Source organism: Symsagittifera roscoffensis, chromosome 4, assembly GCF_963678635.1.
Source record: "Symsagittifera roscoffensis chromosome 4, txSymRosc1.1, whole genome shotgun sequence".
In the NCBI taxonomy this organism is placed as follows: Eukaryota; Metazoa; Xenacoelomorpha; order Acoela; family Convolutidae; genus Symsagittifera; species Symsagittifera roscoffensis.
Window position 1 is genome coordinate 13871394 of NC_087065.1, and position 24211 is coordinate 13895604.

The 24211-nt window shown below is 37.6% G+C and overlaps 2 protein-coding genes across 2 annotated transcripts; one reads left to right on the forward strand and one right to left on the reverse strand.

Annotated features, from left to right (window-relative positions):
* Positions 1–1264: 1264 nt before the first annotated feature.
* Positions 1265–8259, reverse strand: LOC134844749 (uncharacterized). Its single transcript, XM_063861564.1, has 6 exons — positions 8098–8259; positions 4609–4770; positions 3429–3620; positions 2204–2395; positions 1814–1922; positions 1265–1489 (listed from the first exon to the last, which is right to left on the reverse strand). Exons 1-6 carry the CDS (start codon positions 8257–8259, stop codon positions 1290–1292), a joined length of 1017 nt encoding a protein of 338 aa, XP_063717634.1. The 3' UTR covers positions 1265–1289.
* A 2238-nt stretch (positions 8260–10497) lies between these two features.
* Positions 10498–11226, forward strand: LOC134844750 (uncharacterized). The gene has a single exon (XM_063861565.1). The coding sequence runs from the start codon at positions 10498–10500 to the stop codon at positions 11224–11226; it is 729 nt and encodes a 242-aa protein (XP_063717635.1).
* Positions 11227–24211: the final 12985 nt, after the last annotated feature.

The window sequence follows — 24211 nt, forward strand, 5'->3', positions numbered from 1 at the left end:
TTAGATAAACTCATTTTTAAATCAATGATCTGAAACGGATAAAAAGGAATAAATGATTTGATCAAAACAAAAAAAGAATAAAATGATTTGATCAAACCGAAAAAAGTTTGTTAAATTATATTTCCTCCGTTTCTATCAGTTTTTTGAACCACCAGTCCAATTCCATCGTTCCTCCAGCGTAAAGGGTGACCCTCAAATGGAGGAATTATAACGCAAAACGAATGATTACTTAAATGGTGAAACAAAAACAAGCGTTAAACAAACTCTGCACAAAATGCACACGTTAGTTAAATGCAAATATAGCATATTGCTTGATCTGAGATGACATCATCAAGTCTGAATTTGTCAAGTTTTCAGTCAGGCATTATCATGTCTGCGGCAGGCATGAACATGTCTGCGGCAGTATAAACATGTCTCACTCTGTCTGATCTTGTAAGATTCAGGTACGACCATGTCTGTAAAAAATTACGTATGCTCACTTGTGAGCAGGGCTGCATGATGGGGGAACAGTCGTGAGAATATGTTCTCCCCTGCTAAATGGATGATCAGCCGTGAAATGGCACAAAAAGTTCAGTACTTGAAGAATGTTGAAAATTCGGAAAATATCAAATAAACGAGGATATGCACGACACAAAGTGAAAGATGTAGATAAATTTTTTGTTTTAAAAAACCCCAGTGAATGTCATAAAACGTAAGTTCAGGTTTTTGCTCCCAAACTTTTCAAATCGAGTCTAATAACGCCAATTTTTCTCATGCGCACCATGATTTATAGACTGCACGAAAATATGAAACAGTCAATTTTAGTAACGTTCTCACAAATACCAATTCAGTTTACGCCAATTCACAGAGGGTTAGCTAGGATAAGTGTTTTAGAGAGCAAAAACCTGTTTTTGTCGTCAGTTTTTTAAACTAGAGTAGGCAATTCTGGAAAAACATTTTTCAAAATTAGATGATTTCTCAGATAAACTATTTCCATTCTCTCGTACCAATTTTTTTTCAAGGACAACGCAAGTGGATACAACTCATACTTTGAAGGTACTTAATGAAACCAAACGAAACTCAATATGAAAAAAGCTGATAAAATTCTAATTCGGCTCAGAAAAATCAAAATATTCACACTTGAAACTGTATATGCCTGAAAATGCAAACTTTTTCCTGGTATTTCTTTTTTTTTAAAAAGTCGCAATGTATTTTGAAATGAGAAAAACGAACAAAATATAGTAGTAGAAAACGATCGAATACAGATTTTTAAAAAGGATTTTTTTTGAATCGTATTAATTATCGGCGCATCAATATTTGAGGAGTTTGTTTCCGGTGATGACGTAGGGTAGTTTGTGGGGGGCGGGGTAGTGTCCCCTCCAGTCGTAGTAGGTGTAGGCGGGGGTGAAGCAGTGCAACTGACAGGCGTCTCCCGGACATGCGTTGGTGACGTCATCATCGTCCTCTATGCTACCCCCCTTCATCGCACATTCGAGGTGGGTGGGGCGGGCTGATGGGGTAAAATCAGACAGAAAGTGTTCAAAACTGACAGCTTTTTTTTCAAAATAAATATTAACACAAGTTTCATACACACTAGTTTAAATTTCGTGGCTAAAAAATCAATTAAAAATCCAACTTTTGAAAGATTTCCATCAAGAAACTCTTCAAAATATAAATGCTAAAAAACTATTATTATGATGATATTCATTTTAAGATGTTTTTTCAAATTTTAACCGTATCATTTTGAAAAAATGTTGCCACACAAAATTAAATTTATTTAAAATGCTCTTTGCTGCGGAAAGCCGATCCAACTTGAGCAGATTCCGATCCTTACGATGTATAATTCCGTGTTTGAGGGATGCAAAAATGCTGATTGGTATGCTGCCGATCACCACTGGCAAATCAACCGTATACGCCAGCCCCTTACGGATCCGGAACTTGATCTGAAACACATACTAACTTCACCATGGCCGCAATGGTACTAATAAAAAGTGATTTTAGAAAGTGGATCTGTCAAAAGTGGATTCAATGCCATCTATGACTAGAGATATGAACGTCTTCATTTTTGAGCTCTTTGTAAAACTTGACGGGTCTTACCATTGATTTTTGAGTTTTCTACAGACTCTATAAGTTCTATATGCCCGCTATAGACCCTAGCCTCTCGAGTTTCTATAATAATTGCGACAAGTTTCAACCGTATTTGTTAGCAGTAGAGATGACTTGCCTTTATGGAATAGGATGTGGATATGCATCTGCACGTGTGTTCCCCACAGGTCATGGGGATGGAGGGAATGTGGAGGGGCAGATGACTCACTCCAAACACTCCCCCCTGTCTGGAGCAGCCCCCCTTTGTGGAGGACAGCAGACAGTTCCACTGACACTTCCGATGTCCAGTCGATGAAGTGTATATCACCAGCTGGGGAAAACATTAGGATTTTCGTGTATCTGTTTATTTTATTTAAATCATTCATTTTACCTGGAAACAAGCAAAAAAACAAGTGTTTGAGAAAAAATATTCACCTGATTAAATGAGCTCCTGTTTCGAATTTGTCAAAATTATCAAAATATTTGGTAGCAGGGGCGGATTTAGGGAAGGCGCGGGGGGGGCGGACGCCCCCCCCCCCCCTCAGGGATTCGACCCCCTGCCGACCCACAGGGTCCCCCCTTTGATACTTTTTCAGAAATCCATTTTTGGCCGACCGACCCTAAAATTTTTCTTCAGCGCCAATATATACTAACTTTGAGGGGGAGCGCGCGCCAAAAAAACGCGATTTTTTTTTGTCAAAATTTTTCAAGAAGTGCCCAAAAACGGCTTTTTTGATTGTTTTTTCAAAAATTTCAAAGGTCGTCAAAATTTTGGAAAATTTTTTGAAAATCCGCCCCCCCCCCCTCGAGAAAATCCTAGATCCGCCCCTGTTTGGTAGCAAATAGTACTTGAAATTAATTTCAGACCGCAGATGTTTGCGTAACTCGAGCTCGAAGAAAAAACTACGAAAGATCAAAAAAAAAGTTTCCGATTTTATTAAAATTTTTGAGATTTTTTGAGGGGAGGGGTCGGATTGTCAAAAACTTTTCAAAATTTTTGTTGACGATTTTCTAAGGTCGACAATTTTCTCACAATTTTTTTTTCAAAAAAAAAATACGCCAAACATGCCGTTTTTGGGCGCGCTCCCCTTTAAAATTATTATATAATTGGCACCCACGGCACCCTTAGAAAAGTTTTAGGGCTGGTCGGGCGAAAATGGTTGTCTCAAAATAATACCAAAGGGGAGGGAGGACCTTTGGATGGTGAGGGGGTCGAATCCCTGAATAGTAGCGTCCGCCACCTCCGCCGCCTCCGCCCCCCCCCCCCCCCCCGTGCTCCACCCCCCCCCCCTAAATCCGACTCTTGTAGTGGGCGTGTTAGTACCTGTTGCAGTGAGATGACAACTTTTCTGACTGTGACTTGCCTTTATGGAATAGGATGTGGATATGCATCTGCACGTGTGTTCCCCACAGGTCATGGGGATGGAGGGAATGTGGAGGGGCAGATGACTCACTCCAAACACTCCCCCCTGTCTGGAGCAGCCCCCCTTTGTGGAGGACAGCAGACAGTTCCACTGACACTTCCGATGTCCAGTCGATGAAGTGTATATCACCAGCTGGGGAAAACATTAGGATTTTCGTGTATCTGTTTATTTTATTTAAATCATTCATTTTACCTGGAAACAAGCAAAAAAACAAGTGTTTGAGAAAAAATATTCACCTGATTAAATGAGCTCCTGTTTCGAATTTGTCAAAATTATCAAAATATTTGGTAGCAGGGGCGGATTTAGGGAAGGCGCGGGGGGGGCGGACGCCCCCCCCCCCCCTCAGGGATTCGACCCCCTGCCGACCCACAGGGTCCCCCCTTTGATACTTTTTCAGAAATCCATTTTTGGCCGACCGACCCTAAAATTTTTCTTCGGCGCCAATATATACTAACTTTGAGGGGGAGCGCGCGCCAAAAAAACGCGATTTTTTTTGTCAAAATTTTTCAAGAAGTGCCCAAAAACGGCTTTTTTGATTGTTTTTTCAAAAATTTCAAAGGTCGTCAAAATTTTGGAAAATTTTTTGAAAATCCGCCCCCCCCTCGAGAAAATCCTAGATCCGCCCCTGTTTGGTAGCAAATAGTACTTGAAATTAATTTCAGACCGCAGATGTTTGCGTAACTCGAGCTCGAAGAAAAAACTACGAAAGATCAAAAAAAAAGTTTCCGATTTTATTAAAATTTTTGAGATTTTTTAAGGGGAGGGGTCGGATTGTCAAAAACTTTTCAAAATTTTTGTTGACGATTTTCTAAGGTCGACAATTTTCTCACAATTTTTTTTTTCAAAAAAAAAATACGCCAAACATGCCGTTTTTGGGCGCGCTCCCCTTTAAAATTATTATATAATTGGCACCCACGGCACCCTTAGAAAAGTTTTAGGGCTGGTCGGGCGAAAATGGTTGTCACAAAATAATACCAAAGGGGAGGGAGGACCTTTGGATGGTGAGGGGGTCGAATCCCTGAATAGTAGCGTCCGCCACCTCCGCCGCCTCCGCCCCCCCCCCCCGTGCTCCACCCCCCCCCCCCCCTAAATCCGACTCTTGTAGTGGGCGTGTTAGTACCTGTTGCAGTGAGATGACAACTTTTCTGACTGTGAATAGTGAGTTATTGGTGCAGGAGACTGTGATGTAGATGGTCTCTCCGGGACAGTAGCCGTACCTGTCTGTGAATGCCACTAGCCGCAGACTTCCAGCACCACACACCCCACGCAACAATTTCTTGTTCTAGATTGCGAAAAAAGTAACTTGAAGCAAAAAAAATTTTTTTTTTCAGTTATAACGAAAAAGTTTAGCATAAAATGGTCTGCACACATTTTGCATCTCTTACATGTAGTGGCACATCTTCCACTCAAACTCCCATAACAATATGGGGTAAAGTGTTTGGTGCGAAATGCGCCATATTCACAGAAGATAGAGCTTTTCTTAAGTTAACATCCAAATTTCTGCGCCTGTTTTTAGCTTGCTTTAGTGTTGCTTGAAGGTTACGTAATTCTGATTGACTGAGAATTTCGAACCAAACACTTTTCCGGCGTCTTCTAAATATCAATTGAAGTGCCTAAAAGCCATAAATCATCAAAAAATTTGCTCAAAAGGTCAAACAAATAAGATCCCAAAACCAAAAAAGTTAATGGAAAACATAATAAAACAGAAAAAAAAACTGCTATATCATTTCAAACCCCCGAATGATCCGACTACCTCTAAATTGGTCCCAAACATTTTTTGTTGAACAATATCAAAATAAAATGCTTAAATTATAGGCAGATTAATATAACCATCTAGTTGGCCCAACCCAATTATTAGTTCAGATCAATTGCCACTCATGAACAATTCGCCTATTGAAAATATGAAACATTAATCGAGCAGTTCAGCCAACTGCATTTTAGTCTAGTGCCCGTATACTTGCTTCGCAAGTTTTCCAAACCCATACGCTGGTTTCATTGTAAAACAGCTCTGAATGTAAAAACAAGAGGACTGCTATAACAGGGTAAAGCCATGAATGTCCGATGGCCCTTTAATTGGTCTCAAGTTTGGTAAATGAATTACTGACAAATCAGTCTTTTAGTTGTTTTCTTGAAATCAAAAACATGCATCTCTACTCAAGAAAACCATCTTTCTTTATCAATTCTCGATTGCTGAAAAATGTCTTTCTTTTGATGCTGAAAAATGTCTTTCTTTTGATACCGAAAAACAATATTGCGATACCAGAAACAAACTCAGCGCAAAACAGTCCGAAAATGAAAAATTTAATGACGGCAGTTCCAGCAAACAAAATTAGATAGAAACAATTTTTCTCAATACCTGAAAAACTTCAACAAAAATCGACAAAATCGACAAAAATTTGAAGATAAATAAACATTTTATTGTTCCGATTTTCGATACAGAAGTAACGGAATATTTGTGCTCGGGGTGGGTTTTTTTTTCTTCAGACAAATTTCGATCGACTTTTTAACTAGCCATTTTTGACAGAATTTTTTTATATCTTTCAAAAGGTATTGTTGTCCTGAGCTTAAATTTGAAAAGATATTTCACCTGTGATCATTTTTCGTAAAGTTATGAGGGTTTAAAGATTTCCATTTTGGCCATTTTGACCAATTTGGGACAATTAACGCGCAATATAATTCGCGCTGTTAACGCGTAAGCGGAGATTTCATCCGTCTTATAAATCGTTCCAAATTGGTTGAACGAAGCTCATTTGCCATAATTGATTTGTTACGAGGAACGAAATCTATCTTTTTGTACTTCATATGGCATGTGGGGGGATGATTTCATAAAAAATTTCAAATTTTAGAAAAAAAATTTTTCATTTTATTTTATTTCATTTAATTTTTTTATGTATTAAAAAAAAAGAGGTAAATCAATTATAAATAGATGTAAATTTGCGGATCGAATTTATTTTTTAAATAGTCTGATATTTCGGCAATACATTCGAATCGCCGTCTGAATTTTAATTCCAATATCGATTATATTGACAGTTTTGCGTTCAATTTTGATAATGACAAAAGCTATGATAAACAACCAGGACCACATTATAATTCGTACGAACTTGCTTTGATGTACGAGAAATCATAAGCAAGACTGTTGGTATCAGGGCGAAGCCCTGAATGTTCCGACTACCTGTTAAGTAATAAAACATGAACAAACTAAATGTAACAGAATAAAAATATTTTTTTTTTCAATTATAAGATTTTTTGTGAAAATCATCCCCCCACACGCCACATAAAGTCCAGAGTGATAGATTTCGTCCTAGTAACAAATAAATTGTGTCAAATGAGCTTCGTTCAACCAATTTTGAACGATTTATAAGACTGATTAAATCTCCGCTTACGCGTTAACAGATTCAAATGGACTCAGCAAACCAGAAGTTCAACATTTTGAAGGCTATGGGGGGAACACAGAATCAAGGGCGGAAGAAATATCGGGACATTCATGGAAAAATCAAAAACATTTCTAGTAATTTCAACAAAGACCATGTTGTTGACTATTTATATGCACTAGCTCATTTAACTCTTTCGTAATTTTTAAATTGTCGGCATAATTTCCACTTAATTGTCGGCATTTTGTTGCATTTTCAATTGATTTTTAAAAAATCACCACTTTTTTAAATTATAGCCATCGTACAGGTTCCAAATATTGAGAGATGATAAAGGCCAATACTGCAATAATTTTGCTCTTTCCCTCATCCCGCTCCCTATTCTGGATTACCCAGTATAGGGGGGTTTAAGGGGCGAGGCAGTACCTGCGGTTTTCCATTTCGTCGATTTCATACTAAAATTTTTTGACTTCTTCAAGTTTTGAACTCTTAACTTCTTGATTATGAGTGTTGTGCACTATTAACTATGCTATAGAATCTTACAAAATTAGCAATCAATCTTTTGAAATATTTAACTCGACATGAAAATTGCATTGAAATTTTGCCGCTTTCATTTTGTTCATGCATGCTTTGAACTCATTTTGATTCAGCGCATGTTTAAATGATTCCGCATTTTGTTTCAAGTTTAATTGTTCAACAAAAAAGTCTTTCATCTTTTTGCCGACATTATGTTCTACGAGGATATCAAAGAAATGGGGCAAATTTCATTTTTTATTATATGGGACAAGATGGCATTGGACAAGTTGTCATCTGGGGCAAGTTGGAATCGGACAAGTTGGGCTGGGACAAGTTGACTTGGGGAAAAATGACATGTAACCGGTAAATAGGCTTCCTTCAACCAATTTGGAACGATTTATTAGACGGATTAATTCTCCGCTTACGCGTTAATAGCGCTAAATATGTCGCGCGTTAAATGTCCCAAATTGGCCAAAATGGCAATCTCTAAGCCCCTATAACCTTACAAAAAGCGATCCCAGGCGAGATATATTTTCAAGTCTAAGCTCAGGACAACAATACTTAATAAATTCCTTCAAAAATGGCTAGTTAAAATGTCGAAATTTGTCTGAAGAAAAAAAACTCACCCCGAGCACAAATATTCGGTTAATTTTGTTACGAAAGTCGGACCAAAAAAACCAGTCTAAGAACAAATTTCCTGATAAAGTGGGGCTATGGAAATATACCTTAAAATAAGAAGACGAAAACAGAACATTTGGGATCTGGTTCAGATTGACGTCATCGATCACAGTGAAGTACTTCTTAGAGCTGGGGTTCAGAGATGCCCAGGACCTGAAACACTCTCCCATCTCCATCACTTCACTTGCGAATACAGTATCAGGAAACATGGAAACATAGAAATACAGCTAATAAATTATGATAAGAAACTTGTGAAAAATCTAATGAAGTGTTCATGAAATGGCAATGCAAAATTCTGAGAAAAAAGATTTGTCGAGAACAGAGTTTGTATTACATTTTTTACCTAGTTTTTGGCAGTTCTACAGGAATGAGTACAAGAAAAAATCAGATGCGCTCCACCTCAAAGGCGGATTTATTCGAACGAGGATGCAAGCCCCATCATTGGAGAACTCTTTGCCCTCACCACCCAAGGAATCTCTGAACAAAAGTGGTCCCAATAGAGTTTCACGCTGAATCCTTATTCGCACTTGTGTAACCTGCTACTATTCTGCTTATTTTTAGCATCCATTTCTGTTTCTAATTTTTATCGATCTGAACAGAACATTTGAAAATCAACATCCCGCCCCCTGAGACACTCCTTTATCCGTCACTATTACTATACGTATCTAATGAAAAACATCCAATGTTTTCTTAGAATATCAATTTGGTATTAAACCACTTCAGGGCCGCATATTTATTGTCTGTTCGCGTGTTTTTGAAAGACTTCTTCTCAAATTTGAAACCATTAATTATGTGAATAGAAAACATACAGGAAAATGAATATGCTGATTACACTTTTGAACACGGCCAATTTTTCTGAAGATCTAACAGAAGCATAATCTTGAGGATACTTGACAGATGTTTTTCAACTTCAAGTTGCCAATTAATCGTAAACTAAAAACATCATACTGGAGAAAATAACACCGATTGATAATTGCGTGTTGAATGAAAACGAGCAGTAGCGGATTGGGGGGAAGAGGCAGACCGCCTGCCGACCAAAAGGGTCCCCCCTTTGCACTATTTTGAGATATCCATTTTTGGCTAACTGACCTTAAAATTTTTCTAAAGGCGCCTTTGGCGCCAATCTATACTAATTTAGAGGGGGGAGGGGCGCCGAAAAAACGCGATTTTTTGGTCGAAATTTTCAAAAAAAGTGCCTAAAAACGCCTTTTTTCAAAAATTTGCCTGTGGCGCAGAAAATTTGGTCAAATTATGGTCTTTCTAGTGGTTTTGGGTAGCTCAGAAAATCATTTTGGTCAACTAAAAAAAAGGTCAAAAAAAATTTTCAAACTTATTTTAAAAATCTGCCCCCCCCCTCGAGAAATTCCTAGATCCGCGAGTCAACGAGTCTGTTTTGCCGAAAAGGTGTACGCTCTTAAATGTTTCGCATTTAGACTTAACTTCAAATTCAGACTAAGTGTTGCTATATTTTAAATAAAATAATTAAAGTTTGCAAAAATTGACGGCGAGTTTAAGGATACTGATCGGAGTAACGGTATCCCATTTCAACGACAAATTGTCCTTTTTTCAGTTAATAATTTTTTTAACTTAAATAAATTTTGGTGAATTCCCGCATCCAAGTTTAGGCGTAAATAATCGATTATAACGGATTATTATGATGATTTTTTGACAATTATAATCGATTATAATTACCAAAATTAGGTCTTTAAGGGATTTATAATTGATTATAATCGTGATATTTTCCAAGAGATTATAATCTTTTATAATCGATTATAATTGATTATAATTAATTATATTTTGATTTTAAAAAGAGAGATTATAATTGATGAGCGACACAGTTAATGAACGACCTTCAAAGGATGTTCAGCCTTGGAGGTTTCAACCTCACAAAATGGACCTCAAGCTCTCAACAATTCCTCACAACAGTCAACGAGAACCACTTGGAAAACAGCGACAGCCTCACCAAGAAGGAACGACCCCTCCAAAGAGTTCTTGTAGTGAAATGGAAACCAGACACGGACGTCTTTCTTGTGGAAGCAAAGAAGTTTCACGCCATTGACAAGAAGGACTTAACGCAGCGCAAACTATTGAAGTTTGCTTCTTCAATCTTTGACCCGCTTGGAATTACGATGCCACTGACAATTCGACTACGACAATCACTTCAACTTGCCTGGAGTAATGGACCTCAATGGGACAAACCTCTAAACATGGAGCATTTAACAGACCTCAACGATTGGATAGACAAGCGAAGCTAATTCAACGACATCTGCCTGCCCCGGATTTACTTCAAACCAGAAACGAAGATACTGGAAACCCAACTCCATGTATTCAGCGACGCCTCCGAACTTGCCTTAGCATCAGTTGCTTACCTCAGAATCAGATACGACGACGTCACAACGGAACTCAAGTTCGTCATTGGAAAAGGCCGAGTAGCACCCATTAGCAGAATGACAATTCCAAATCTCGAGCTTCAAGCCGCCACTAACGGAGCTAAACTGTCTCGTTTCATCAAAGAACAACATGACATACGAATCGACAGTACGACACTATGGACAGATAGTACAACAGTTCTTCATTGGAAAAACTCGCCGAATCAACGACACCGGATCTTCATTGTCAACCGCCTGAATTTCATCATGGACTCAAGATCTCCACTGGACTGGAGATACGTGCCCAGCAAAGACAACCCTGCAGACGACGGAACACGTGGTTACAAAGCATGTGACATGACTACCGATTCACGATGGATCAAAGGACCAGACTTCTTGTTTAGATCATCATCAGATTGGCCTAATCACCCGCCAACACAACCTACAGCCGATATTCATCTGACAAACAACGACCCACAACCGCCAACATCAGTAATCGACTTCAACCGATTTAGCACTTGGACAAGAGCACTCAGAGTTACTTCATATGTTCTTCTCTTCGCAGAAAACATCAAAAGGAAGACACGCCAGAGCCTCTCACTTCAACACCTCACCTTAGGATTCGCATGGATCATTAAACACTCACAGAATCAAACATTCCCCAAGGAAATAGCATGCCTGACATTCCACCCCGCAGCCCTCTACAACTTCTTTGCCCCTTCATCGACGATCACGGATACTTACGTGCCAAAGGACGACTACAGAAAACCCCGCTTCTACTTTGCAGCCGACATCCAGTCATTCTGAACGCAGAAAACTACCCAATACAACTCTTCATGAAGCAAACACACAAAATAAATTCCCATTGTGGAATGGAACACACCCAAAGCATTCTTCAGCAGGACTTTTGGATCATAAGATCACGCAAGCATCTGAAGAAAACTATTCGACAATGCATACCTTGCCGACGCCTTCGACAGGAACCAGTGAAGCCTCTGATGGCAGATCTACTCCTACAACGACTCCCTTTATCGCAAAACAGTTAACCCTTCTACTCAACAGGAATTGACTTCTTTGGACCCTTTGCCACGCGGAACAACGACGAGTACAGTAAGCGATACGTTCTCTTCTTCACCTGCCTCGTCACGCGAGCAGTTCATTCAGAAATCTGCCAGCAAATCGGCACAAACTCAACTCTACAAGCCATACGCCGTTTCATTGCTAGACGCGGTAAACCCTGGATAATCCTCTCTGACAACGGAAAAGCTTTCGTTGCAGCTGACAAGGAATTACAGGAAAGCCTTTCTGAGATTCAACACAGCAACGACTTCAACAATCAATGCCAATTACTTGGAATAACTTGGAAGTTCAACCCACCTGCAGCTCCTCACTTTGGTGGATCATGGGAACGCCTCATAAAATCATTTAAGATTGCCTTCTACAAAGTCATTGGAACACGGACACTTGACGACGAAACTCTGTCAACCTTCACGTGCGAGGTTGAAGCTATGATGAATTCTCGCCCGCTAACCCACGTCTCATCAGACCCAACCGACGACGAGCCCCTTACACCCAATCACCTTCTACTAGGACGACCAACAAACAATTTGCCTCCCGGATTGTTTCTCCCTCGCCACACAACGGACAAGAGAACTTGGAAACAAGCTCAAGCCTTGAGTCAACAGTTCTGGAACAGATATCTCAAAGACTACTTGCCAACCTTGACGACCCGAACAAAATGGACAAAGCAAGTGGAAAATCTTCAGCAAGGAGACCTTGTATGGATACTGGAAGACCTAACGCCTCGAGGTCTTTGGCCCCTGGGACGGGTACTTCGTACTTTCCCAGGTGCAGACGGAATCGTTCGCTCCTGCGAAATTAAAACTAGCAGGGGGATTCTACACCGACCAGCTGTCAAACTCTCGCGAGTATTGGACCACAGTAACAACTAGATGACCAACATGATCAACGACAGCTAACAACTAGATGACCATTACAATCAACGACGACGTACCATCAGCTTCAACGAACAATTTTCTAATTTGCAACCTGCAGATGGGCCCGGCTATGTCTACGACATTTGAACTTTATTCTTTGCCGAACCTAATTTTGCCACATTTGTTGACATGAATATGCCGCCAAATTAGTAAACTGAAAGACTCAAAACTCAAAAATCAAAAATAAATCATTTAAAAGCAACAACAAAACTACGATTTGAAATTGGAATCTTAATCAGCCAAAACGTATTGCCATTGTCACCCCAGAACTACACAAAAAATATCGGGGGTGAAATATCTTTTTACATTTGAACTCAGGAAGTTGAATTATCAATCGGGTATAAAAAAGTTTTGTTGAAAATTTACTCAATGAACAAAACACCCCGAGCATAAATTTTCCGTTTTTTTCGAAAGTCAGAACAAATAAAACTGATTGTTTTTTTTTTTAATTTGAGCTTCATGTGAAAATCATTCCCCCTCACATTAGTTAGATTACAAAATGATTTCGAATCAATTATGGCAGTTAAGCTTCCTAAAAACTAAATTGGAACGATTTTCAAGAAGGATTAAATCTGGCTTACGCGTTAATTGCGCGAAATATATTGCGCGTTAATTGTCCCAAATTGGATTAAAAGGCAATCTTTAAACCCTCTCAACTTTGCGAAAAATGATCAGAGGTAAAATATCTTTTCGAATTTAAGCTCAAGATAGAAATACCTTTTGAATGACAAAAACAAATTCTGTCAAAAATGGCTAGTCAAAAAGTCGAAATTTGTCTGAAGAAAAAAAACCCACGCGATGCACAAATATTCTTTTACTTCCGTTACGAAAGTCGGAACAAAAAGATCAACTTTCAGCCGTAAAACACAATGCTTGAAATCTGTAAGGCAGAATGCTTTCCCGTTTAATTTTTGCATACATATTGGTAAAAAAAAATTGATTGTTATTATTAGATTTTCAGAAAAATTACCGAACGAGTTTTTCGCGATCAAAGGCGTGGCTAAAAAAAAGGGTTTGAGTTGAGCAGTTTTTAAAAGATTCTTAAACAGTTGCGGAAGAATGCGTTCGTTTTGTTTGAGATTTTTCGGTCAAAAGGAGAATGTTTTTTAGCAACCCAATTTTTAGGATAAAAAAATCAGTATTTGAATTGTAAAACTAAGGCAACAAAACAGACGCATAATTTATAGAAAAGAATTCCAAAACTTTTTGAATATGTGCGACAAATATTTTACGACTTATCATAAATACCTTTGCAATAACAAAAGAAGACTGCTCGAGAGTTTTGAATATTCTAACTGCCTTTTAAGGTCTGTGGAGCAGTAATAACATGAAAAAATAAATGTAAAAAAGAAAACTTTATTTTAATTTTAAGACTTTCGCAAAATCAACCTCCCACACGCCATATAAAGTACAGAGCAATAAATTTTGCTCCTAATAACAAATCCATTATGGTCAATAAGTTTCCTGTGATCAATGTGGAACAATTTTTAAGACAAATGAAATCTGCAATTACGCAAAATTGCAATCTTTAAATCTCCATAGCTTTACGAAAACAGATCACAAATCAAATTAAAGCTCAAGACTACAATATTTTTTGAAAGATAAAAAAAGTGTTGTCAAAAATTGCTAGTTAAAAAGTCAAAATTTGTCTAACCAAAAGAAAACCACCCCGAGCACAAATACTGCGTTACTTTCGTTACAAAAACTGAAACAAAAACTATGTTTCGCCTATAAACCGTCCATTTTGAGCAAGTTCTTTAAAGGAATAAAGTTCCACTTTACCGCCCATTTTGAACGAGTTCTTTAAAGGAACAAAATTCCACATAACCCTACCGAAAATTATCATAGGCTAAACATTCTTTCACGTATGAGCGCAGAATACAATTTGTTTGGATGAAATAAAAAAAATTCGGTCAAAATGGCTAATTAAAAGCAAAATTTATACAAAAAAACACCCGATCACAAATACTCCGTCTTTTCTATATTCCGCCTGGCAACATTTGTTGATTTGCCTATGTACAAGTCACTCGCCAGTACTGTTCAGCAACAACGAGCAACTGATTCCGTCCCTCACTGAAAACCCCGCTTCTACTTTGCAGCCGACATCCAGTCATTCTGAACGCAGAAAACTACCCAATACAACTCTTCATGAAGCAAACACACAAAATAAATTCCCATTGTGGAATGGAACACACCCAAAGCATTCTTCAGCAGGACTTTTGGAACATAAGATCACGCAAGCATCTGAAGAAAACTATTCGACAATGCATACCTTGCCGACGCCTTCGACAGGAACCAGTGAAGCCTCTGATGGCAGATCTACTCCTACAACGACTCCCTTTATCGCAAAACAGTTAACCCTTCTACTCAACAGGAATTGACTTCTTTGGACCCTTTGCCACGCGGAACAACGACGAGTACAGTAAGCGATACGTTCTCTTCTTCACCTGCCTCGTCACGCGAGCAGTTCATTCAGAAATATGCCAGCAAATCGGCACAAACTCAACTCTACAAGCCATACGCCGTTTCATTGCTAGACGCGGTAAACCCTGGATAATCCTCTCTGACAACGGAAAAGCTTTCGTTGCAGCTGACAAGGAATTACAGGAAAGCCTTTCTGAGATTCAACACAGCAACGACTTCAACAATCAATGCCAATTACTTGGAATAAATTGGAAGTTCAACCCACCTGCAGCTCCTCACTTTGGTGGATCATGGGAACGCCTCATAAAAACATTTAAGATTGCCTTCTACAAAGTCATTGGAACACGGACACTTGACGACGAAACTCTGTCAACCTTCACGTGCGAGGTTGAAGCTATGATGAATTCTCGCCCGCTAACCCACGTCTCATCAGACCCAACCGACGACAAGCCCCTTACACCCAATCACCTTCTACTAGGACGACCAACAAACAATTTGCCTCCCGGATTGTTTCTCCCTCGCCACACAACGGACAAGAGAACTTGGAAACAAGCTCAAGCCTTGAGTCAACAGTTCTGGAACAGATATCTCAAAGACTACTTGCCAACCTTGACGACCCGAACAAAATGGACAAAGCAAGTGGAAAATCTTCAGCAAGGAGACCTTGTATGGATACTGGAAGACCTAACGCCTCGAGGTCTTTGGCCCCTGGGACGGGTACTTCGTACTTTCCCAGGTGCAGACGGAATCGTTCGCTCCTGCGAAATTAAAACTAGCAGGGGGATTCTACACCGACCAGCAGTCAAACTCTCGCGAGTATTGGACCACAGTAACAACTAGATGACCAACATGATCAACGACAGCTAACAACTAGATGACCATTACAATCAACGACGACGTACCATCAGCTTCAACGAACAATTTTCTAATTTGCAACCTGCAGATGGGCCCGGCTATGTTTACGACATTTGAACTTTATTCTTTGCCGAACCTAATTTTGCCACATTTGTTGACATGAATATGCCGCCAAATTAGTAAACTGAAAGACTCAAAACTCAAAAATCAAAAATAAATCATTTAAAAGCAACAACAAAACTACGATTTGAAATTGGAATCTTAATCAGCCAAAACGTATTGCCATTGTCACCCCAGAACTACACAAAAAATATCGGGGGTGAAATATCTTTTTACATTTGAACTCAGGAAGTTGAATTATCAATCGTGTATAAAAAAGTTTTGTTGAAATTTTACTCAATGAACAAAACACCCCGAGCATAAATTTTCCGTTTTTTTTCGAAAGTCAGAACAAATAAAACTGATTGTTTTTTTTTAATTTGAGCTTCATGTGAAAATCATTCCCCCTCACATTAGTTAGATCACAAAATGATTTCGAATCAATTATGGCAGTTAAGCTTCCTAAAAATTAAATTGGAACGATTTTCAAGAAGGATTAAATCTGGCTTACGCGTTAATTGCGCGAAATATATTGCGCGTTAATTGTCCCAAATTGGATTAAAAGGCAATCTTTAAACCCTCTCAACTTTGCGAAAAATGATCAGAGGTAAAATATCTTTTCGAATTTAAGCTCAAGATAGAAATACCTTTTGAATGATAAAAACAAATTCTGTCAAAAATGGCTAGTCAAAAAGTCGAAATTTGTCTGAAGAAAAAAAAACCCACGCGATGCACAAATATTCTTTTACTTCCGTTACGAAAGTCGGAACAAAAAGATCAACTTTCAGCCGTAAAACACAATGCTTGAAATCTGTAAGGCAGAATGCTTTCCCGTTTAATTTTCGCATACATATTGGTAAAAAAAAAATTGATTGTTATTATTAGATTTTCAGAAAAATTACCGAACGAGTTTTTCGCGATCAAAGGCGTGGCTAAAAAAAAGGGTTTGAGTTGAGCAGTTTTTAAAAGATTCTTAAACAGTTGCGGAAGAATGCGTTCGTTTTGTTTGAGATTTTTCGGTCAAAAGGAGAATGTTTTTTAGCAACCCAATTTTTAGGATAAAAAAATCAGTATTTGAATTGTAAAACTAAGGCAACAAAACAGACGCATAATTTATAGAAAAGAATTCCAAAACTTTTTGAATATGTGCGACAAATATTTTACGACTTATCATAAATACCTTTGCAATAACAAAAGAAGACTGCTCGAGAGTTCTGAATATTCTAACTGCCTTTTAAGGTCTGTGGAGCAGTAATAACATGAAAAAATAAATGTAAAAAAGAAAACTTTATTTTAATTTTAAGACTTTCGCAAAATCAACCTCCCACACGCCATAAAAAGTACAGAGCAATAAATTTTGCTCCTAATAACAAATCCATTATGGTCAATAAGTTTCCTGTGATCAATGTGGAACAATTTTTAAGACAAATGAAATCTGCAATTACGCAAAATTGCAATCTTTAAATCTCCATAACTTTACGAAAACAGATCACAAATCAAATATAAGCTCAAAACTACAATATTTTTTGAAAGATAAAAAAAGTGTTGTCAAAAATTGCTAGTTAAAAAGTCAAAATTTGTCTAACCAAAAGAAAACCACCCCGAGCACAAATACTGCGTTACTTTCGTTACAAAAACTGAAACAAAAACTATGTTTCGCCTATAAACCGTCCATTTTGAGCAAGTTCTTTAAAGGAATAAAGTTCCACTTTACCGCCCATTTTGAACGAGTTCTTTAAAGGAACAAAATTCCACATAACCCTACCGAAAATTATCATAGGCTAAACATTCTTTCACGTATGAGCGCAGAATACAATTTGTTTGGATGAAATAAAAAAAATTCGGTCAAAATGGCTAATTAAAAGCAAAATTTATACAAAAAAACACCCGATCACAAATACTCCGTCTTTTCTATATTCCGCCTGGCAACATTTGTTGATTTGCCTATGTACAAGTCACTCGCCAGTACTGTTCAGCAACAACGAGCAACTGATTCCGTCCCTCACTGAAAACCCCGCTTCTACTTTGCAGCCGACATCCAGTCATTCTGAACGCAGAAAACTACCCAATACAACTCTTCATGAAGCAAACACACAAAATAAATTCCCATTGTGGAATGGAACACACCCAAAGCATTCTTCAGCAGGACTTTTGGAACATAAGATCACGCAAGCATCTGAAGAAAACTATTCGACAATGCATACCTTGCCGACGCCTTCGACAGGAACCAGTGAAGCCTCTGATGGCAGATCTACTCCTACAACGACTCCCTTTATCGCAAAACAGTTAACCCTTCTACTCAACAGGAATTGACTTCTTTGGACCCTTTGCCACGCGGAACAACGACGAGTACAGTAAGCGATACGTTCTCTTCTTCACCTGCCTCGTCACGCGAGCAGTTCATTCAGAAATATGCCAGCAAATCGGCACAAACTCAACTCTACAAGCCATACGCCGTTTCATTGCTAGACGCGGTAAACCCTGGATAATCCTCTCTGACAACGGAAAAGCTTTCGTTGCAGCTGACAAGGAATTACAGGAAAGCCTTTCTGAGATTCAACACAGCAACGACTTCAACAATCAATGCCAATTACTTGGAATAAATTGGAAGTTCAACCCACCTGCAGCTCCTCACTTTGGTGGATCATGGGAACGCCTCATAAAAACATTTAAGATTGCCTTCTACAAAGTCATTGGAACACGGACACTTGACGACGAAACTCTGTCAACCTTCACGTGTGAGGTTGAAGCTATGATGAATTCTCGCCCGCTAACCCACGTCTCATCAGACCCAACCGACGACAAGCCCCTTACACCCAATCACCTTCTACTAGGACGACCAACAAACAATTTGCCTCCCGGATTGTTTCTCCCTCGCCACACAACGGACAAGAGAACTTGGAAACAAGCTCAAGCCTTGAGTCAACAGTTCTGGAACAGATATCTCAAAGACTACTTGCCAACCTTGACGACCCGAACAAAATGGACAAAGCAAGTGGAAAATCTTCAACAAGGAGACCTTGTATGGATACTGGAAGACCTAACGCCTCGAGGTCTTTGGCCCCTGGGACGGGTACTTCGTACTTTCCCAGGTGCAGACGGAATCGTTCGCTCCTGCGAAATTAAAACTAGCAGGGGGATTCTACACCGACCAGCAGTCAAACTCTCGCGAGTATTGGACCACAGTAACAACTAGATGACCAACATGATCAACGACAGCTAACAACTAGATGACCATTACAATCAACGACGACGTACCATCAGCTTCAACGAACAATTTTCTAATTTGCAACCTGCAGATGGGCCCGGCTATGTCTACGACATTTGAACTTTATTCTTTGCCGAACCTAATTTTGCCACATTTGTTGACATGAATATGCCGCCAAATTAGTAAACTGAAAGACTCAAAACTCAAAAATCAAAAATAAATCATTTAAAAGCAACAACAAAACTACGATTTGAAATTGGAATCTTAATCAGCCAAAACGTATTGCCATTGTCACCCCAGAACTACACAAAAAATATCGGGGGTGAAATATCTTTTTACATTTGAACTCAGGAAGTTGAATTATCAATCGTGTATAAAAAAGTTTTGTTGAAATTTTACTCAATGAACAAAACACCCCGAGCATAAATTTTCCGTTTTTTTTCGAAAGTCAGAACAAATAAAACTGATTGTTTTTTTTTAATTTGAGCTTCATGTGAAAATCATTCCCCCTCACGTTAGTTAGATCACAAAATGATTTCGAATCAATTATGGCAGTTAAGCTTCCTAAAAACTAAATTGGAACGATTTTCAAGAAGGATTAAATCTCGCTTACGCGTTAATTGCGCGAAATATATTGCGCGTTAATTGTCCCAAATTGGATTAAAAGGCAATCTTTAAACCCTCTTAACTTTGCGAAAAATGATCAGAGGTAAAATATCTTTTCGAATTTAAGCTCAAGATAGAAATACCTTTTGAATGACAAAAACAAATTCTGTCAAAAATGGCTAGTCAAAAAGTCGAAATTTGTCTGAAGAAAAAAAACCCACGCGATGCACAAATATTCTTTTACTTCCGTTACGAAAGTCGGAACAAAAAGATCAACTTTCAGCCGTAAAACACAATGCTTGAAATCTGTAAGGCAGAATGCTTTCCCGTTTGTTTTTCGCATACATATTTGTAAAAAAAATTGATTGTTATTATTAGATTTTCAGAAAAATTACCAAACGAGTTTTTCGCGATCAAAGGCGTGGCTAAAAAAAAGGTTTGAGTTGAGCAGTTTTTACAAGATTCTTAAACAGTTGCGGAAGAATGCGTTCGTTTTGTTTGAGATTTTTCGGTCAAAAGGAGAATGTTTTTTAGCAACCCAATTTTTAGGATAAAAAAATCAGTATTTGAATTGTAAAACTAAGGCAACAAAACAGACGCATAATTTATAGAAAAGAATTCCAAAACTTTTTGAATATGTGCGACAAATATTTTACGACTTATCATAAATATCTTTGCAATAACAAAAGAAGACTGCTCGAGAGTTCTGAATATTCTAACTGCCTTTTAAGGTCTGTGGAGCAGTAATAACATGAAAAATTGAATGTAAAAAAGAAAACTTTATTTTAATTTTAAGACTTTCGCAAAATCAACCTCCCACACGCCATATAAAGTACAGAGCAATAAATTTTGCTCCTAATAACAAATCCATTATGGTCAATAAGTTTCCTGTGATCTATGTGGAACAATTTTTAAGACAAATGAAATCTGCAATTGCGCAAAATTGCAATCTTTAAATCTCCATAACTTTACGAAAACAGATCACAAATCAAATATAAGCTCAAGACTACAATATTTTTTGAAAGATAAAAAAAGTGTTGTCAAAAATTGCTAGTTAAAAAGTCAAAATTTGTCTAACCAAAAGAAAACCACCCCGAGCACAAATACTGCGTTACTTTCGTTACAAAAATCGAAACAAAAACTATGTTTCGCCCATAAACCGTCCATTTTGAGAAAGTTCTTTAAAGGAATAAAGTTCCACTTTACCGCCCATTTTGAACGAGTTCTTTAAAGGAATAAAATTCTTTCACGTATGAGCGCAGAATTCAATTTGCTTGGATGAAATAAAAAATATTCGGTCAAAATGGCTAATTAAAAGCAAAATTTATACAAAAAAACACCCGATCACAAATACTCCGTCTTTTCTATATTCCGCCTGGCAACATTTGTTGATTTGCCTATGTACAAGTCACTCGCCAGTACTGTTCAGCAACAACAAGCAACTGATTCCGTCCCTTACTCAATTAAAGACCTTGCCGTGCCTTTGAAGACAAGCAAAACCTTGAGAGAGGTAGTTTCCTCCTTTTGATTTGGGGTCGGATGTCAAAGAACGAATGTTAATAATTACCACCGACCAGAACTTAGAAACTTTGGAAAGTTATACATTCTGGCATGCAGATGGAACATTTAAAGCATATCCAGAGTTATTTTTATCGAATTTTTACAATTCATGATTTGGTTGACAGTCAAACTGTTCCATTAGTTTTTTTCTTCAAAGCAAAAATGAAGAGAAAAACATCCGGGCCTTCGGACTATTGTCGCCGTGAATTAAATAGATCTTTTTGAACTTTGATGTTGAAAGCTTAACACAAAATATTTATGCCTGGCCAATTATACCGCACTGGTAAATCTTTCGAAATTGAATTAAGGCGAGCCGATTGGTCTTATTGTTACCAATTTTTTGTTTAGACTTTTGTTATGAAAGTAACGGAATATTTGTGCTTGCGGTGGGTTTTTTTCTTCAGACAAGTTTCGACTTTTTAACTAGCCCTTTTTGACAGAACTTTTAAACATCATTCGAAATCTATTGTTGTCCTCAGCTTAAATTTGACAAAATATTTCACCTGTGATCATTTTTTCTACGGTTATGGGCATTTAAAGATTGCCATTTTGGCCAATTTGGCCATTTAACTCTCCATATTTTTCGCGCTATTAACGCGTAAGCGAGATTTAATCCGTCTTAGAAATCGTTTCAAATTGATTCAAGGAAGCTTGATTGCCATAAATGATTTGTAAATAGGAGCAAAATCTATCACTTTGTACTTTATATGACATGTGGGGGAACATTTTCACAAAAAATCTCAAAATTAAAAAAAAAGTTTTTTTTTATTACATTTAAATTTTTCATTTTATTACTGATTCATAAGCTTTAAGCTTCGCCCTGATACGAGCAGTCTTGTTTCATATACGACTCAAATTTCAATTCTGAAATGAATAGTATCAGCCTAAAAGCATTAAATTGGCAGTCGGAATATTCAAGGCTTTGCCCTGGCTTTGCCTTTTTATATTTCTGAAGTTCACATGCCAACATTTACCACCGTATTCCTATTCAGATAGAGCTAAAACGCAGGCGAAAGTAACGATTCCCCCTGGGTTGAATGGGCATTGCAATAAAGTGATTCCTTTCCGAGTCTTGGCAACAGGGAGCTTCAATGGCTTTTTAACTTCCTTTTTATACAAAAAAGTAATTAAAACAATGGATCAATTTGTGCGGCAAGGGATTCAGCTGATTAATTTTAACCTGGAAAACAGCCTCATTCGTTTTTTGACATTGCTGTTTTTTTACGTTTTTTTTCATGACATCATTTATTTTTTAGACAAGACTTTTAAATTTGCCTTCGATTCTAATTGACAAAACGATGATACAGATATGATAATGATACCAAATTTAGCTCGCACTATTCAATTTAATTTTATGGAGTAATGCCATGCCTTAATCTGATGCACTGTCATCATTTATCTTCATTATTTAGATTTTTGAAGATATTTTAGCATAAAATTTTGCAAATGAGCAGAATAAATCCACTGGGAGATTTTTTCAAGTCATAATCAAGTTTTGCATTGCTTTTTCACAGTTTCTACCGTTGCTTTTAAAAAAAAATGTTCTCATCACCCTTCTATCCCGACTACATTAGCTGAAGACTAGATAGTTTTTATTTTTTTGCCAACAATTCAATTTGTAAAATATATGCACCGGTTTGATGGCCAATCGCCTGACATTCGTTCAAAAAAACCAACTGCCAAAAAAATTTTTAAATGCCACGCCCGGGTCGAAGTTACATTGCTATTCATAAATGAATCTATTCTTATTGCATTTGTTTTGGCGTGTTTCTGGGATATTCCAGTCAGTATACTTAGATTAACTCTGCTTTAACCATGCCCATTTTTCCCATCATTTATTTTTAAAAAATTGGTACGACATTGCTGAAAAATCCACGTCACATCCATGTTGGAACAAATAACACTACTTGAAAACAAACTTTCGTAAATCAAAGTTCTTCATGCCAATAGGTCAGACCAAAGAAAAATATAAAACAAATAAGACTGCTCGTATCAGGGCGAAGCCCTGAATGTTCCGACTGCCTTTTAAGGTTTATGGAGCAGTAATAACATTAAAAAATTCAATGAAATAAAACAAAATGAAAAATTTATTTCTAAAATTTGAAAATTTTTATGAAAATCATCCCCCCACACGCCATATAAAGTACAAAAGGATAGATTTTGCTCCTTGTAACAAATCAATTATGGCAAATAATCTTCTTTTAGCCAATTTGGAACAATTTCTAAGACGGATTAAATCTCCGCTTACGCGTTAATAGCGCAAAATATATCGCGCGTTAATTGTCCCAAATTGGACAAAATAGCAATCTTTAAACCACCGTAACTTTACAAAAAAAGATCACAGGTGAAATTTTTTTTCAAATTTGAGCTCAGGACATAAAAAGCTCGAATGATATAAAAAAATTCCGTCAAAAAGGGCTAGTTAAAAAGTCGAAATTTGTCTGAAGAAAAAAAACCCACCACGAGCACAAATATTCCGTTACTTTTGTATCGAAAGTCGGAACAACAAGGAAGTTATGGTAATTTCTGAAAATACTAAAAAAACCAAAAAGAAGTGCCCCTACAGCTTATCAAAAATTTTTATCAATTTTTTCGATGTTCAACTGTGAATGAAAAAAGCTTTCATTTTTTTGTTTTTCGTGATGATAGATTTTTTTTTCACAATGATGTGAGATTTTAAAACATCAATTGAATTACATGTTTGCCGTAGCGGCTGAAAAAACGTTTCAAGTTTCAATACGCCTAGATCTATTGGCGCAGAATTCCAAAATTGAGACAGCTAATTCCTAATTTCAGGAACAAAAACAGTTTCAAAAACCTGAACCGCGTAGAAACCAAAAATGAGTCATGAAACCAAGCTTTTTTTCATGATTCATCCATTAAACGTCGATGTAATTTGCATCCACGTTTCCTAGATAAAACCGGGATGGACATCGTTAAAATGGTACTGCAACATGAATGATAGATGCGTAGAGAAAAGGAATATCTATGATGCATTTCTGAATTGCGATAAAATTTCAATACGGGAACCGACTAATTAAAG

What these genes read in the sequence shown, in the direction of transcription:
- LOC134844749 (XM_063861564.1), bottom strand. Translation starts at nt 8,259, where the DNA reads ATGTTTCCTGATACTGTATTCGCAAGTGAAGTGATGGAGATGGGAGAG. An exon ending in CCACATCCTATTCCATAAAG is followed by an intron (nt 1,923 to 2,203) that starts GCAAGTCATCTC and finishes TATGTGTTTCAG; the next exon opens with ATCAAGTTCCGGATCCGTAA. An exon ending in CAAACACGGAATTATACATC is followed by an intron (nt 1,490 to 1,813) that starts GTAAGGATCGGA and finishes TTACCCCATCAG; the next exon opens with CCCGCCCCACCCACCTCGAA.
- LOC134844750 (XM_063861565.1), top strand. Translation starts at nt 10,498, where the DNA reads ATGACAATTCCAAATCTCGAGCTTCAAGCCGCCACTAACGGAGCTAAA.